The following is an 18490-nucleotide window of genomic DNA, read 5'->3' as shown; positions in this document are numbered from 1 at the left end:
ACTTGAACTTTTTGATGAATTTGTTCAGTCCTCGCAGGTCCAGGATGGGTCGGAGGCCCCCTTTTGACTTGGGGATTAAGAAATACCGGGAATAAAACCCCTTGCCCCTTAACTCCTCCGGCACCTCCTCTATAGCTCCGCTGAATAGGAGCTTGCGAACCTCCTGGATGATAAGTTGCTCGTGAGAGGGGTCCCTGAAGAGGGACGAGGAGGGAGGATGGGAGGGGGGAGGAGAAATAAACTGAAGACGGTATCCAAACTCCACCGTGCGTAGGACCCAAGGGTCCGAGGTCAGTTGGGACCACGCCGGCAGGAAGGGGTGGAGGTGGTTGAGAAAATGAAGAGGATCCAGGGAGGGGATTGGTATACTGCTCTTGGGCGCACCCTCAAAAGTTTGCTTTGGGTCCCTGCGATGGTTTGGCGGACCCAGAATTGTTACCCCCTTGAGGACCCGACTGACGTCTGCAGTTCGGGTGGCCTCATCTCCGGGTAAAATCCTGTCTGGGTCAAGGCGGGGGGTAAGGGCGCTGAGGTTGTGGGCGGAATGGCCGTCTCTGAGTCTGGGGTGTGTGCATTCCCAGTGAATGCATGATAACCCAGTTATCCTTCAGACTCTGTAGTCTGGGATCTGTTTTCTCAGAGAAAAGACCCTGCCCATCGAATGGCAGGTCTTGGATTGTATACTGCAACTCGGGCGGTAGTCTGGAAGCCTGAAGCCACGATATTCGACGCATGGCTACACCAGATGCCAGCGTTCTGGCTGCTGAATCTGCGGCATCTAAGGACGCTTGCAGTGTTGTCCTAGCGACCCTCTTCCCCTCTTCCAGGAGAGCTGAAAATTCCTGGCGTGAGTCCTGGGGAACTAATTCAGTGAACTTGCCGACAGCCTCCCAGGTGTTGTAGCTGTATCGGCTCAAGAGGACCTGCTGGTTCGCCACACAGAGCTGAAGGCCTCCCGCAGAGTAAATCTTGTGGCCCAGCAAGTCCATGCGCCTAGCTTCTCTGGATTTTGGCGCAGGAGCTTGCTGGCCATGGCGCTCCCGCTCGTTGACTGATTGTACCACCAACGAGCAGGGGCGGGGTGTACGTAGAGGTACTCATACCCCCTGGATGGCACCATATATTTTCTTTCCGCTCCGCGGGCTGTGGGTGGGATGGAGGCCAGAGACTGCCATATGGTGTCCGCCTTTGCCTGGATGGATTTGATGAAGGGGAGGGCCACCGTGGTCGGTGCTTCTGCAGAGAGTATGCTGACCACCGAGTCCTCCACTTCAGGAACTTCCTCTACAGGAAGGTTTAAATTTTGGGTAACGCGCCGCAGAAGGTCCTGATGTGCCCGGAGATCAATCAGTGGGGGCCCCGATGATGATGTGCTTGCTACCGCCTCATCCAGGGAAGAGGAAGAAGATACCCCAGGGAGGAGTGGTTCTTGTACGGAAGCCTCGTCCTGAGGGATCTCCGTCTCTGGGACATCCTGCTGTGCCAGGGGATGCGTAGGGTCTTCCTCCGTACCCAAGGGGGGAGGCCGGCTGACTGTGGCCTCTGGTGCACGGTGCTCCGAATGGCTGGAGCGTGCTGGGCCCAATGACTCGCCCTGGGTTTGGTGGTAGGCCCAAGGCGTCCAAAAGGACCACTGCGGTGGTCCATGGTCCAGGTGGGCCTGTGCATCAGAACCCCCGTAGGACGCGCCGTCCGCCTGTGGAGAGGCGGACAAGTGACGTGAAGGCCACGGAGGAGCTGATGATGACTGTGCCAGGCCTCTGCACCCATAGATTTCGCCTCTGCGCAGTGCCGGTGAGCAGTACCGGGAGTCATGGCGGTATCTCGATCAGGACCGGGACCTGCTACCAGCTCGGTGCCGGGAGGTCAACCGGTGCCGTGTGCTGTCGTGCCGGGAACGGCTGTGGTAGGAGCATCGGTGCCGCGATCTGGACCAGTGCCAAGAGTAGTACGACGGTGACCGGGATCTCGAGCGGTGCCGCGGGGAACGGTACCGGGACTGTGAGCGGCGCCGGGATCTTGAGCGACGACGCTGAGAGTAGTCTCTCGATCTGGAGCGGAACCAACGGTGCTCGGTAGTGCCTGGCGAATGCGGCCGCACCATGGTGGGCTTGCCCATCGACTGAATAACCCGCACCGGCGGTGCCGGGGGTTGGGGCAGTTCGGGCTCTGTGAGAGCGATGAGGTCGCGTGCCACGGAGAAGGTCTCTGGTGTGGAGGGCGCGACGAGCTCAACCGCAGGTCGTGCTGGAGAGCTGAGAGGCACCGGACTCAACGGCTCCTGAGGAGCTGGAATCGATGGTGCAGCGATACTCGGTGCCGCGGCAGATGACGGTGCCAGGTGGTCTGGTTTGGAAGTACGCTCCGACTGTGGTGCAGTTGTAGGTGCCGCAGGAGCCTTGTGCTTCTTGCTCCTCAGGGAGAGGGAGCAGTGCCGGCTGGGGTGTTGGGCCGGTGAAGGGCGGGGAAGCGAAGCCCTTGTTGGTGCCGGGCGGTCCGGAGCAGAGGAAACGCTTGGTCCCGGTGCTGGAATCGGTGCCTACGATGGGGGAGTCAGCGCTGCCTCCATCAAGAGCTGCTTTAAGCGACTGTCCCACTCTTTCTTTGTCCGGAGCTTAAACGCCTTGCAGATCCGGCACTTGTCCACAAGGTGGGACTCGCCTAGGCACCTCAGACAGGAATCGTGCGGGTCTCCTGTGGGCATTGGCCGACGACAGGCCGCACAAGGTTTGAAACCCGGTGAACCGGGCATGGGCCCCGGTACCGGGGGGAGGGAAAGGGGCGAACCCCCAATCCTCTATAACTATATACAGAACTGTAAATTACTAATTTTAAACACTAACTACAACTACAATAAAAGAACTATATACACGATACTACACAGGAGTGAAACGCTAGGGAGGTGGAGAACAGCTAGCCGTGCTCCACAGTTCCAACGACTGACACGGGCAGTAAGAAGGAACTGAGGAGTGGGCGGGCCAGCAGGGGTATATATCAGGTGCCATACCGGCGCCACTCCAGGGGGCGACCTGCCGGCCCACCGAGTGTTGCTAGGGTAAAAAGTCTCCGACAAACGTGCACGCGGCGTGCACACACCTAATTGGAATGGATATGAGCAAGCACTCGAAGAAGAACCAGAGCTTCCACTGACAATTCCAGGAGCATGGTGTACCAATGTTGATGGGGCCAGGCTGGAGCTATTTATATCACAGAACATCCATCTCTCCTCACTTTGTGCAGCACCTTGTGAATGAGTGGAATGGGTTGAAATGCATGGAAGAGAAAGCCCTTCCAGGGAAGGAGGAATGCATCCACGATTGAGCCCCAGCTTTATTCAGGAAGGAGCAGAACTACAGATGCTTCCTGTTGTACCTCATCACAAACAAATCTTTCTGGGGAACTCCCCACCACTGCAAGATGTTGTTCACAATGTCCAAGTGGATGGACCACTCCTGGTTGTGAAAGGATCTGCTAAGATGGTCCACCAACTCATTCTGAGAACCTGGGAGGTAGGATGCGTCCAGGAGTGCTATACAGAGCTTCCTGGCATAGGAGAGAGGACTGTGCTCCACTGTAGGTTTATATCAAACACCACTGCTGTATTGTCTATCATTGATACACATCTCCACTTCAGGTGCACTTGGAAGGTCTAGCAAGCGAGACGAACTGATGTGGAGCGTGAGTTCCACTTGGGACCAGAGGCCCTGAGTTCTGAGCCTTCCAAGATGCACTCCCCACCCCACCACTGATGCATCCATGACCAAGGTTGTGGCCTGGAGAAAGATACTCCTGTGCACATGCCTTAGAACATAAAAACGGCCTTACTCGGTCAGACCAAAGGTCCATCTAGCCCAGTATCCTATCTACTGACAGTGGCCAATGACAGGTGCCCCAGAGGAAATGAAGCTAACAGGCAACGATCAAGTGATCTCTCTCCTGCCATCCATCTCCATCCTCTGACAAACAGAGGCTAGAGACACCATTCCTTACCCATCCTGGCTAATAGCCATTTATGGACTTAACCACCATGAATTTATCCAGTTCCCTTTTAAACGCTGTTATAGCCCTAGCCTTCACAACCTCCTCAGGTAAGGAGTTCCACAAGTTGACTGTGCGCTGCGTGAAGAAGAACTTCCTTTGATTTATTTTAAACCTGCTGCCTATTAATTTCATTTGGTGACCCCTACTTCTTGTATTATGGGAATAAGTAAATAACTTTTCCTTATCCACTTTCTCCACATCACTCATGATTTTATATACCTCTATCATATCCCCCCTTAGTCTCCTCTTTTCCAAGCTGAAGAGTCCTAGCCTCTTTAATCTCTCCTCATATGGGACCCTCTCCAAACCCCTAATCATTTTAGCTGCCCTTTTCTGAACCTTTTCAAGTGCCAGTATATCTTTTTTGAGATGAAGAGACCACATCTGTATGCAGTATTCGAGATGTGAGCATACCATGGATTTATATAAGGGGAATAATATATTCTCAGCCTTTTTAATGATTTCTAACATCCTGTTTGCTTTTTTGACCGCCTCTGCACACTGCGTGGACATCTTCAGAGAACTATCCACGATGACTCCAAGATCTTTTTCCTGACTCGTTGTAGCTAAATTAGCCCCCATCATATTGTATGTATAGTTGGAGTTATTTTTTCCAGTGTGCATTACTTCATATTTCTCCACATTGTGGGGTTGAGCCACCATAAGAAAGACTCAAGCACCGCCAGGGAAAGCGTGACTATCTTATCCAGGCTGTCCAAGCTTGGCCAATATACCAATGCCAACCAAGCCTGGAGGGGCCTGAGCCTCAGTCTGGCATGTTGTACTACATACATACAGGCACCCATGTGTCCAAGGAGCTTCAAGCAATTCCATGCCATAGTGGTAAGGTATCGTCTGAGACCCTCTATAATGCCACAAAGTATCTGGAACTGTGCTTCTGGTAGGAATGCCCTGGCTTGTTTCAAATTTAGCAATGCTCTTATAAAGTCTATTCTCTGTGGGGGATAGGGTTGATTTTTTCACATTCAGCAGTAGGCTGAGTCTGAAGTTTACATGTGCCTCCACCTGTGCTCTGGAGTGGCCCTTGACAAGTCAGTCATCAAGGTATGGAAACTCCTGCATCTGCCACTTTCTCAGGAAAGTGGCTATGAGTGCCATGAACTTGGTGAACACTTGAGGTGCTGCTGACAGGCCGAAGGGAAGGTCTGTAAACTGATAGTGAGCATGGTTCACCATGAAACAGAAGAATCTTCTGTGGGATGGAATATCAAAATATGAAAGTAAGTATCCTTCAAGTTGAGGATGGCATACCAGTCCCTTGGATCCAGTGAGGGGATAACAGAGGACAAGGAGACCTTTTCATGAACCTGTTGAGGTCTTGGAGGTCCAAAACGGGTCTGAGACTGCACTTGGCTTTCTGGATTAGGAAGTAATAGGAATAGAATCCCCTGCCCCTTAGTTCCTGAGGAACTTCGCCTACTGTCCTGGTTCTTAGGAGCATCTGCACCTTCTGCATTAGAAATTGCTCATGAGAAGGGTCCCTGAAGGGGGATGGGAGGGAGAATTGGAGAAAATATTCCAGTTCTACCATGCGGAACACCCAGTGGTCCTCTTCGTGATTTGGGGCAGAGAGGCAGGGGTCTACCACAACATTTTAGTGGTGTCTTGAGTTGTCTTAAAGAGTGGCAGCGCAATTTGGGATGGACCTGAGGGAGCTAGGATGTCTACCATGGGGTCCAAGGACTCGGCAAATTCCTCAACCTGGAGTCCCAGGCTCTGGGACACTCTCTTTAGGAGCTGTTGGTGGACCCTGCTATCCTCGAGCACTGGAGTAGAAGACGTTCCTGCACTTACTTCATCCAGCGACAAGGAGAATGAGGCTCTAACAGGAACTGGTTTGTGCTTGTGCTTCTTCCTTTCCTCACTGAGAGGGTCACACAGTGCCAGCTCTTCCGGTGTGGTGACCAATATGGAGTCGAGCAGCTGGTCCTGCACCGAAGGAGGTGGGGGAGGCGCATAGATTTCTGAGCTTGCTGACACTGACCTCCTGGAATAGGACGTTTGGGCTTGGTGGAACACTCATGGTGTCCAAAAAGCCATTGCACTTGCACCTGCCACTGTGCAGGCCACGGCATAGGGGAAACTGCTGTTGCTGGCCCATGTCTAACCTTGAGCACCTCCATTCTGACCTATGTTGGCTCCGTCTGGATACTGTGACAGGGTCAGGCCAGATGGCTACAGAAGAGTGATCCTGTTGGTATCCAGGAAGCAGGTGGGCGAAGAGTGATAGAAGGCAGATATATTAGTCCCAGATTAAGCAGATCCCTTTTCCGTGGGTAAGGTAATAGGGGCAGTTCCAGAACAAGCAGGAACTTGCTCAAACCAATTAAGAAGCTCCTAGAATCAATTAGGACAGGCTGGCTAATCAGGGCACCTGGATTTAAAAACGACCTCACCTCAGTCAGTGAGGTGCGTGCAAGGAGCTGGGAGCAAGAGGCACTAGGAACTGAGAGTGGGAAGGCATATTGCTGGAAGACTGAAGAGTACAAGCATTATCAGACACCAGGAGGAAGGTCCTGTGGTGAGAGTAAAGATGCTGGGAGGAGGCCATGGGAAAGTAGCCCAGGGAGTTCTAGCTATCATGCAGCTGTTACAGGAGACACTCTAGACAGCTGCAATCCACAGGGCCCTGGGCTGGAACCCGGAGTAGAGGGAGGGCCCAGGTTTCCCCCAAACCTCCCAACTCCTGATCAGACATAGGAGGAATTGACCTGGACTGTGGGTACCACCAGAGGGGAAGGTCTCTGGTCTGTTTCCCAACCCACTCAGTGGATCATCAGAGACTGCGAGGATTGTTCTTCTTTTTCCCCATGCTGGCCAGTGATGAGGTTAGCTGAGTGAATGGCAGATTTGAGCCACGGAAGTGGCCAAACTGAGGGCTGCCATGAATCTCTGAGGCGAGCAAATCTGCCAATAAGCACAGGAGTCCACCAGAGCAGAGGAGGAACTTTGTTACAATGCATACAATTCTGCCTCTGAGTCCAGTGGAGAGGACTCACTATGTGAGGAGCATGGGGGAGTGGTGCCGGTCAGTGCTGGAGAGCGGTGCAAGAAACAGGGGACTAGTGTGGCACCATTGCTGGTCTGGGAGTGATGCCAAGGTGACGGTGACCAGCACAGTACCATAACCAGTTTGCCAAGGATCTCTGTGGTGCCAGTGTTCTCAGGCCCAGTCTCGCCTGATTGGAGAAGGCAATGCCGTGAAGGCAATAAGCTCTCTAGCCACCTCAAAGGTTTCAGACATGGAGGGCAACTCTAAAGCCTCTCCACGGCTCTCCTGAAGAGGGGAGTCCATCGGTCTCAGACTCAACTGACCCCTTGTTGGGACAAGAGTCAACAGTGCCAAGCTTAGGTGGTACAGTGCTTAGGTGGCCCGGTGGGAGTGGAACTGCACTCAAGTCCTTTCGCCTCAGTTTTGGAGTGGGTGAGCACCCCGTGTCCGACTTCTTTTTCTTCTTATGGGGCACTGGAGATTGGGAGCAGTGTTGCACGCTAGTAAGAGCTGAGCCCCTCTACAGAGAGCTCTCCCAGTGCTGAGAGTCTCTACTGGAGTCCTTTCTTAGCGCTGAGGCCTCCCTTGTCGATGCCAGCATGCTCCACACTGATGCGGGCGTGCTAAATATTATTTCGGATAAAGTCAGCTCCAAGCGAGGACAAATGGTGGCTCCATCAGAAAAATTTTCAACTGTTGATCTCCCTGTTTTGGGGTCCTGGGGCAGAATACCCTGCAGATTTTACAATGGTCCTTCTGATGAGATTCCCCCAGACACTCCAGGGAAGAAGTGTGAGGGTTGCCTCTGGGCAAAGGTTTATTACAAGCTGTGCAGGGTTTAAACCCCAGAGACCAAAGCATGCCCCGGGGGGTGGGTGGTAGGGAGGGGATAACCCTGTGAACTACATATACTTAAACTATCTATCTAGACAACTAGTACTATTATAACTATTTACAGGGAATGATCAGAAGATCACTAGGGAAAGGGCTTGCCGAAGCAAGGGAGAACGAGCGTTCCAACCAACTGTCACAGTCAGTAAGAAGGAACCGAAGAGGCGGTGGGTTGGCAGGGCCCTATATACGGCACCATGAAGGCATGATTCCATAGGCTCCTAAACCAACCCAATGGGTACCACTGGAAAAACCTTCCGGCACGCACCTACTTGGAATTGACATGAGCTAACACTCGAAGAAGAATATGTAATAATACATTAAATTTTGTTACATTTAGTGGAAAGATTCCTATCCATCTCAGGCCTTTGCTACTTATTTTCAGATTGTAGGCTGAGTTTAGGCACCTAAGTGTGGATTTGATAGATTTATCCAGGCTCTGGGGATGTGTTATAGCGACACTGTAAATTGGTAGGGTGACAGCACAAATAAGATATGGCAGAAATCAGCAAGGTTTTTTTTCATCAGGGTAAGCAAATACAAACAAAACAATTTCCAATGTGGGGTTTAACCCAGTCCTCAGAAACTAAATGATGAGCCCTTCCTTCCTGCTGGCATTCTAATACCCTTCTGCTGAAGACCTGTGCCACAAGGATGGGGAAGAGAAATCAGAATTAACTCTTTGCTTACTGGAGATGGGATATTGCCTCCTTCATCCTATCCAATGTACCCACATTTGAAAATCAGACCCTATACGTCCTTTTAAATAGCTGCCTCATAATCTTTACCAGTGAATATGTCAGGCCAGTTGGAATTTCCAACAAACTTTAAATCCCTCTTAGTATTAGAACAGACTAAACTCACTTGGATTTTATTTTTACACAAATGCTTGCTTACTTACTTATCATAGGAATCCATGGCAATGACCCATTTGCACAGACCTTCCGCTGCTGTGGAAGCATTTCGAACCTTGTCTGGTACAAACTCAGGATTTGTGATATATTGTTTCCTGATGATGGCCATGTAAGCTGGAGGAATGTTGTCCTTATCATATTCGTGAAGCGACTGCAGAAATCTTATATCACCTAGAAGTCTCTTTGCTGGACCCCAGAAATCCTCTATTTTTTTCCCTGAGCCTGATGGATCTGGAATTTTATCTGATTTGATGCCTTTCAGGATGCATATAGCTTCCATAACTAACTTGACACCAGAAGGAGGACTCTTCATGGACTTCACAACTGTGATATCCTTAAAATAAATGACATAAATATTACTGCTTCAGAAATAGCATTAGACTCCTTTTCTAACATATCACAATCATTCTATGTATGTTACAGTACTATTTTTCCATACATGTTTGCTAGACTCATACTTGGTATTTTAAACTCAATGTGATCTCAGGATCACAGACAAAAATTAATGTACACTGTACAAATATACTATATATTAATTGTTAGTAGTATCTGCCTTTTTAAATCTTTCATTTTTAAGTATAGGAAGACAACAGTATTTTGTCTGTTTAGCCCCTTCTTCCAGAATATGCATTATGGCACTACATGGGTTGAAAAAAATACTGACATTTAAACAAAGATGATCAAACTTGAAATCTAATCAACAGTTAGTTTAGAGAATGAGAAATTTCTTACCTGAGAGTTTTCTTTGGATTAGCAGCTTCTTTCCTCATTCATCACTAATCCTTAATGCCTACCCACATACCTATGAAATTTAGAGGCAGTCCAATATTGTTGCTGGAGGCTCCAGGCCTAAGTTCCAACCTTTGGTTCAGGCCACCAGAAGAGTTATTCCAGAGACAGAAACATTTCAGCAACCTATTATTAGCACTAAGACAACAACTTGATATGTCTTAATTAACCTTAAGACAATTATATATTTAAGTCTCTCCTTTGAGAAAAAAATTCTATTTGTATTGTGGTCACTTATCAGACTACCAGGGTAGGCTGAATGAGGAGAGAAGTTGCTAACAGAAAGAAAATTATCAAGTAAGAAATTTCTCATTCTTTAGCACAGCCTCTCTTCTCATTCATCACTAATGGGAAGTAACTAGCAGTGAATCAAAGAAGTGTAGTTGGGAAAGGAGCTCTGGGTCTGAACAATGGGAAAAAGACTTTCCACCTCTCCCCTGCTCCATAAGCTGGTTCTGCCTCTATGCCCTGGGCTGAGGTCCTGGCTGCCAGTCTGCTTCCCGGCTGCTGGCCCTGTGCCCAGGGCCCCGCACCCAGCCGTCCACTTTCAGGGTCCCAGGTGTTAGCTCCACAGCTGGGGCTCTGCTACTGACCTCACACACAGGATCCAGGCTGTGGGCCCCATGCCCAGGGCTCTGCTCCTGGCCCCGTGCCCACCCCCAGCCTTTTCCCTTTATCCTTGTCCAGGTCCCCCCACTCCCAGAGACTGGCACTGCTCCCAGCCCCAGCTGGGGGCATCGCAGACAGGGGTATGGGGGCTGGGGGGGCCCCCACTATTAAAAGGTTCTAGCGCCACTGATGGGCAGTTACCAATGTAGCTAATCACTGGTGGTGCTTAGGAAATAGGAGGTTTTACTTCAAAGACACCCAAGCAGCACTCACTCTCAAGAGGCTGGCAGAGAACTATAAAAGGAACTCTTGGGCCTGATCCTGTTATCTCAGATCTACTTAAGCTTTGCTGGAGAAAGTTTGAGTCACAAGACTGAGGTCTCCAACTCTAGTGTGGATCACCCTGATATTGGACATTGGACTATAACCTACAGAACTGATTCTGAAAGAACTTTTTGCACCTCTGAAGCTCACCAACTCTACTATGAAACTGACCTAAGAACTTTATTCATATCTGTATGTATAATGATCTTCTAACTTATGCTCGCTCTCTTTTCTTTTTTAAGACATTTTAGTTTAGTTAATAAGATATGGCTGTAAGTGTGTATTTAGGTAATATCTGAAATATTCATTGACCTGATGGGTAATGTATCCAATCCTTTGGGACTGGTAGAATTTTTTGTATGATGAACAAGATTTTCAGTAATCCTCATCATATTTGAAGTGACTGTCTGGGTAGGAGCCCAAGGCTGGGTGGCTTTAAGGGAACTGTATTTCTGGCTTCTGGGTAACCAGTAAGGAATTGTAGACGCTGTTTTGTTGCTGGCTTGGTGAATAAGTATTAGAATAGCCACCAGTTTGGGGGATCATCTGCCCCATTTTTTGCCCTGATTGAGCAATCTCAGCATGGCTCCCCTGAAACTCCGGTCACAGATGCAAAGCAGAAGGGAATTAGGTAGTGGAAAACAGATAGGGACCTCATATCTTGAAGAACCTCCAGTTACTCTATCGGAAGCAACTTTCTCTTCTTCTTCGAGTGCTGATCCCTGTGTGTATTCCACTCTGGGTGACTGAGAAGCAGTACTCAAGTAGGAAGAGGCTGCAAGAATGCAAGCAGCTGAGCCATTTGAAGAAAGACCGTTCCAAAGGATGCATCAGTGGAGGAGTCCTGTGTTAGAGCATCATGCCTCAGGTCAGCAGAAGTAACTCCACATAGCTGCTTTGCAAATGTCAAGTAGAGGTACTTTTTAAAGTTATGTCATTGACGTCGCTTATGTTCTTACCCCAAAAGGGGAGGGAGATGCGACATCTGATAGCAGGGTAAGATACAGCCTGAGATCGATTTTAGAGATCCTCTGAGAGGATAGAGCCTGACCATGGACTCCACTGTGGTGATAAACTACCTGGGAGATTTTCTGACTGGTTTTGTCCTTTGTAGATAAAGGGCTAAGGCTTGTCTCACGTCAATGGAATGAAGTCTCCTCTCCTTTTCAGATGCATGTAGTTTTGGAAAAATACACAGGTAAGAGGATTTACTGATTTAGGTGAAATTCTAAAAGAACTTTGGGGGTGACCTTAGGATGTAAACACAATGAAACTGTCTCTGTGGAATATGATGTAAGGCAGATCCCACCATCAGTACTCCAAGCTGACCCAGCCTTCTGGCTGAGGTGATGACTATGAGAAATGCAACCTTAATAGATGGGAGAGACATGGAACATCTGGTAGCTAGTGGTCTGAAGGGCAGCTTGGTGAGCACTGAAAGAACAAGATTTAAGTACCATTGAGATAAGGTTTTCTTACTGCCAGAAAAGTTCTAACTAGGCTATTCCAGAACCTGGTAGTCAGTGAGTGAGCAAAAATTGAGTGACCATGTGAAGGTGGGTGGTATGCATTGATTGCTGGCAGGTGAACCCATAAAGAGTTGATGGAAAGACCAGCTGTTCTGAAGGAAAGAATCAGGTTAACACCAATTGGCTATGTAACATTTCCTAGTAGAATCCTTTCAACTTCTAGTAAGAATGTTTTGCATGGTTTCAGAGCATGAATGTTCTAGAGTTAATGGCCACCCAAAACTACCGCGAGCCAGAGTAGTAGGAGGTTGAGATGCTTGATTCTGCCCTTCCCCTTTGTCAGGTGATTGGAAAAGGAATGAGGGTTGATCAGTGACCAAGAGGACATATATAGGAGACTCGGGAACCAAAACTGTATGGGCCAGTTGGGGGCAAGGAGGATGATCGGGGATCCGGCAAAGGAAAGATGGCATCAGGTGGAATGTAAGACTCTGCTCTCCCTGGAGTGTGAGGAGGTCCTATCAGCCCAGATCAACAGAGCAGACATAGTTTGTGCCTCAGTTGCATGAGGCAGACCCAGTACAGCTGTTGATTGAAGCTTGCAATGGCTGCCTTTTGGTGGTACTGTTGGTTTCCAGAGTTTAGACTTAGTTGGTATCAGTGGCACCATTGCTGCCAGAGCATAGTCTGGTACCGACTTAGGGGTTTTTTGTCAAGACCCTAAGATTTAGGACGTTCTAAGTCTTCATGGGAGGAGTAGGAGGATTTGTTCAACTTAGGCAGGGCTGTATCTGACTTCTTTGAAGAAGATTTAGAGGAGGATTTGTTCTTGTGTTTATGGAGTGCTCCCTGCCCTCACGACAAGTACCTAGTGAGGGATCTGTATGGGTAGATTTCCTCACTGCTAAGTCAGACCTTGCATAAGGAGGCACACTCTTTGCTGAGTCAGCCCAATATATGGGTAGGAGGGTACCCTGGCCTGGGTCCAAGTGCGGCCTCATGGCCTTCTCCATTAAGTGCTTCTTAAAGTATGACTGGGGAAAGAGCAGCAGATATCACACATTGCTGCAACCTGAGCTTCCACAAGGCAATACAGGCAGCATTGATGGTTGTCACTGACTTGGAAGGAGCATGTGAAAGAAACCAGTTTTGAAGCCTAGAGTCCTGGCCATAGTCCAGTAACCATATCAAGATGTGTATGTGGGGGTGGAATTCCTCACAGTGGAGAATCTATCAAACTGTAAAACTTAGCTAAAACTAACGGATAAAATTCTAAAAACTATTTTATAAAATATTTACATATATATTTACAGGTTGAAGAATAAAGGAAGACTAAGCTTCTGACACTGCAGGTTCCAACCCAAGCCATGCAGCAGTAAGAAGGAACGAGAGAGGTGGTTGGTCCACTCCGCCCTTTATCTCCTCAGCTGGAGGCACAAGCAGAGCAAGGGTACATGTGCAGACTAACAAATGCTGCTTCAAAATTCTCTGATTCCAGACACATGGAGCACAAAGTGCACCAACAGTGGGATACACATAAGGACCAGCACTCAAAGAATAATGTTGTTTTCTTGGAATTATTCTCAGCCATATGGATCTACTGTGGAAGGATGGCTTTCACTAGAACCTTTATATTGACACTGAAAGTAAGAGATCCTTTTCCCCACTCAGTCCACTGGGCAAAAGGTCTGGAGTGTTGTAAAGGGGCATTAAAAGACCCAGCTCTGGTTGGAAGAGGATTCCCCTAGCACAGGCACTGTGGAAGATTGGCCTCCAAGAGTCCTCGTGCAATTCCTGGCATAGTAAGAGTGTGTACTGGAGGCAGAGCCACTGCCTGTAGTACTGCAGAAATGACAGACACAGCTATGGCCATAGAGTGACTGCTGTCATTTAGACTGACACCCAAGCAGTGTTCCCTCTAATTTTTCCTACCCATGTGCAGAATGAATTTTGTTATGTATAACAATATGGAGGTGATGTGTCGTTTCCATACGGGTACACACCAGAAAATTCATGTGGTGGGGGTGGGGCCAAGGGATTCGGAGTGTGGGAGGGGGCTCAGGGCTGGGGCAGAGGGTTGGGTGCAGGGTGTGAGGGTTCCAGCTGGGCGTGTAGGCTCTGGGGTGGCGCTGGGGATGAGGGGGCTCAGGGCTGGAGCAGAGGGTTGGGTGCAGGGGATGTGGGCTCTGGCTGGGGGTGCAGGCTCTGGGGTGGGGCTGGGGATGAGGGATTTGGGGTGCAGGAGGGTGCTCCAGGGCTCCCCCCAGCTCTCTCTCCCCACAGCAGCACCTGAGCTGGGGGGGGGAATGCCTCTCCCCTCCGCAGCAGCTCTGGGGCTGGGGCTGCAGGATAGGTGCCCCTCCACTGGTCCCAGCAGGTCCAGGCTGGGATTGGAGGAGGGGTCTGGGGAGGGGGAAGGGGCACCCTGGCTGCGGCGGGGGCCATGCCGTGCCGCCCAAGCCGTGGCAGTCCCGGACTACAGCAGAGTTGGGGCCAGGAGAGGGGCACCCCGGCCGTGGCAGGTTGGGGGCTGGGCTAGGTGGCTTCCCTGAGCACCTGAGTGCTGCTAAATAGGCTGCGGCTGTGCAGCCTATGGGAAATTTAGCCCGCAGGGTTATATAAGTTATGTCTGGGCCTCTTTCTTTCCAGCACCAGAGCAGCTGGGTAGAGCATAAGGGCGGCATAAAGCCACCTTAGACCTCACTACCTCCCTTGGGCTGCAAGTTAAAGGTGCAGCACAGAATCTCAGCTTCTGTTTCTAGTCTTTGAAAGAACAGATATCTATGTGAATATATCAAAACAATTACATGGTAAATATGCAATTTTGCTGAGGAAGCAAGCAGGAAGAAGCAGATTCTTTTTATCTTGTCATTTGTTGATTCAGAATCTTATGATGTTTATGAATTTTAAAATGGCTAGTGAGAAATGTTTGATTTTATACCTCCAGAGCATATAAGTGTTATAGCTCACTAACTTATGTTATAGCTGTCCACACAGGGAATGAAAATAAAATAATGCTTTTGATTTTGAAACTAAATGTTTTAAGAAATTTCAAATGCTACAAAATTACGCAACTTTTAATTCAGTAATAACATGAAATCTGACAATTAATAGCCATGCAGCATATTCAATTTTTCTTTGAAGGCAGACATGCTTTGTTTTTGTTAGTCTGAATACCTGGTCAATGTATAAATACGTAAAGTTAGCTTTACCTGTGCAGTCAGAGTATCAAGAGCAGACAGGGCACTTTCCAGAATCGGCAAGGCTTGTGCCAGATCAGCATCGCATTCATCTTTGATTGCTTTTGCAGCCATAGCTTGCTCATTCGCCACAGCTTCATCAGCTTTCACTATTTTTTCAGTTTTAGCTACTTCCAAAGACTCCTTTTCAATAACCACCATCATCTCATCAACTTGTTTGCTAGCTTCCTTTAGCTGAGGCTGAAGGGCTTCCAGCTCATATTGCATCGAAGCCACCTGTGATGCAGCAGAATTCAGTTTCTCCAAGCCAACTTCATATCTTCTTTTCATTTTCATCACCTCACTAAAAGTAATGTCAAGCAGTGCTTAATTTTACAGACATTTTCTTAGCCCCATTTCTCAAATTTCTAATTTCACACCATTCTTAAAATTCAAACACCATGCCATCTCATTTTATTTGCCCATCAAATGGTGCAATATAGTACTCGTGTCTGAGTCTCATTTGCCCTCAGACTCCTTTACGCTACTTCAGTAATGTACAAGTGCCATAAAGGTACAAAAAATGACAAGTGAGTGATCAAGGCTGGATTTACTGTATGAACAGATGAGGAGGTGGGGTGACAAGATAAAAAACAAAGGTGGGAAAGTAGATGGGTGCAAAGTTACGAAGGCCCTTAGGGATGAGAAGTTGGAATGTGATGTGGTGGAGGAGGAGCCAGTAGAAGGACACAGAAGGGCGTTACATGATCAGGAATATTATTTTAATAGCTATGTTTTATATGGAACTGAGGGGAGTAATCTATGCATCAAGAAGGTGAGAGAGGAGGAGGTTGCACTAGTCAAGAGGAAATAATGAGGTTCTGGACAAGTAGGAACTGAAACTTCCTATTCTTTTCACTAAGACACGAAAGAGTCTTCTGATGGTAATGAATTTCAGTCACTACTGACCTACGCACTCTGGTGACCCAGAGGAATATTCCTAGATTCTGCATGACTATACTAAGTCCCTGAGTCCTTTTATTTTCCCTCCGAGCTTATATACAGTCTCAGAGACCTAAAACTCCACCCATCATGAAGGAAGGGAGTGTCTTTATACAGCAACTCAGTGGTATTCACCCTGCAGAACAGGTGTAACTTCTAGGGTCTGTGACTGCATCAGAAGAACTGATATTTTAAAGTATCAGAAGGCATCAACTTAATAATGAATATTAGAACTGGCCTAATGGGATACAAAATATAAACTGGGTCTAACTGGCTCTTCAGTCCACTGAGTGCAGATGTATCCAAGAAATGGCAATCTGAGTATACTTTACTTTTTTATTAGATTAGCTAAACAAATTAATTACATGTAGAAAATACTATTTTAAGGGAACTTTGGGCTCCCCTAGCAAAGTGCATATTATATATCCTTACGTGCGTTTCTTTTCCAGTAAGGTTTTGAAAGTGGAGATTAATTCCAGGTATGAGGTAGGTGTAACATAATTGTGCCTTTGAAGCTCAGTATGGAACAGGTCAGACAAAACAATGGTAGAAGTGTGAAAGCTTTTACACATATCAATACAGCCTTCACGTGTTGCCTCTGACATTTCAATATCTTCCAAGAAGCGAGAGGCAACAGCTTGCAATGCGTCTTCAGGCCATGTCTAAATTTAAAATAAACATAATATTACTTCACCTATCGTACAAATAGGTATTACATGGAGAGTTTTTCATTTCTACATTCACATAAAAAAGGAAAACCTAATATAGAACAACTCTAGTTTTCTGAAAGGCCTTCCCTCAATACGAAAATTCAGAAAAATGGGGCTCCAAATAAGTAGGGTGAATGCAATGCAGGGCACGCAGTGCTGCCATAAAGATCTGACCAACCTTTGTTAAATAGAAATCAGATATTTGGGGTTTTATTGTGAAAAATAAAAAGACTCAAATTCTGTCTTTGGGCATGATGAGCAACTACCATTAAAGTCAGAGTTGCCAGTGCTCAACAAAGGGCAAACTTTCCCTCAAATCGTCCAATAAGCAGATGCACAGTAGGTTACCAATTTGTTAGAATTTTATTAGAATAAACACATATATGTTTTCTTTCCATAAACTTTCCATATAAAGAATGGCTATAACATTGCCTAATGAAAGCTTATTTTGAGGACAAAATCCTGAATTTTGTTTAAACAAAATTTACTGCAGAGAAAAACTGCTTCATTGTTTCTATAAAAAGTAAAACTGTCTTTTAAAAACATATTTAGTTTAACATTTATTTCAAAACTTTAAAATCTGGATATAAGGCAAATAAACAGAATTCAAATGTAAACTGGGGTACAGAAGAACTCTGAAATACTGCTGCACTTTGAAAAGTGACTCCATAGAAGTGTCATTGTGGGATTCTTGGTTAATTGTTTTTCACTGATTTCCATATTACCAACACTGATTTACAAGTAAAAAATTGTTTTTTTTCTAAATGCTAACACTACAAACTCAATTTGGGCCCTTCAAGTCCATTTGGGTTCTTTCCTTCTTGAACATCATTGTCTATAATAAAGATTTTGCTAGCTAAATTGGGCTCTCAGTAAACCCCATTTTTTTCAAATTACCTCTTTGCAACCTTTATATGGGTTTCCAGAGGTATCATCAACTGGAGCTTAGTAAACAATATTGCTGAGAATGCACAAGAAGGAATAATACTCTCTTAATAGTTTTAACTCTTCATGGCTAAAAGGTGTAAAAAGTAGTACAATCTTATTTTAATTACTACAATGAAAAGATACGACTGACATATGGGGAAATGGCTTATTGAGTAAAGAGCTGTCATGTTTACAGTTACTTTTCAGAACAGAATCATACTTAAAACAGAAACTAACAACGGCAAAATTGCACAAGAAAATGTACACAATAATACTAATACATTCAGTTATTAGACTGAAATATGAAAACGTATTGCATTACACAAACAGATGTCTTGCTTTCAGAGTATATTGAAGTTGGATACTAAGATTTATTTTTAACTTCATTATTATCATGAGAAAACTAAACTTTTAACTTTTCTAGATGACCCAGTGCTTACCTAGCAAAATGAAGAATCTCAGAGGAACTTACCACGCTTATATCAATCAGTGCTTACACTTTTTGCTCTACAGATTGTGGAAGAAGGATGTGTGAATGATCACACACTATTTATGCCTCACTTGTATCTGTGTACATAGAATTTACAGAATTTTCTATTGCTCCAAACCTGAAAAGACTATC

At 46.9% G+C, this 18490-nt stretch overlaps 1 protein-coding gene across 3 annotated transcripts in view; it reads right to left on the bottom strand.

The window, feature by feature from the left end:
• The window catches only part of DNAH7 (dynein axonemal heavy chain 7), a 210256-nt gene that overhangs the window by 72164 nt on the left and 119602 nt on the right, over positions 1–18490 (bottom strand). For all 3 annotated transcript variants that reach the window (XM_030579239.1, XM_030579241.1, XM_030579240.1), the window contains 3 exons: positions 16664–16893; positions 15263–15593; positions 8847–9193 (listed from right to left, as the gene is read on the bottom strand). In XM_030579239.1, the coding sequence (XP_030435099.1) occupies positions 8847–9193; positions 15263–15593; positions 16664–16893 (908 nt within the window). The remainder of the gene's footprint in view (positions 1–8846; positions 9194–15262; positions 15594–16663; positions 16894–18490) is intronic.

The sequence above is a fragment of the Gopherus evgoodei genome, chromosome 11 (genome assembly GCF_007399415.2).
Source record: "Gopherus evgoodei ecotype Sinaloan lineage chromosome 11, rGopEvg1_v1.p, whole genome shotgun sequence".
NCBI lineage: Eukaryota > Metazoa > Chordata > Testudines > Testudinidae > Gopherus > Gopherus evgoodei.
The sequence above is the reverse complement of the archived record's forward strand: the minus strand, read 5'-3'. Positions and strand labels throughout refer to the sequence as shown.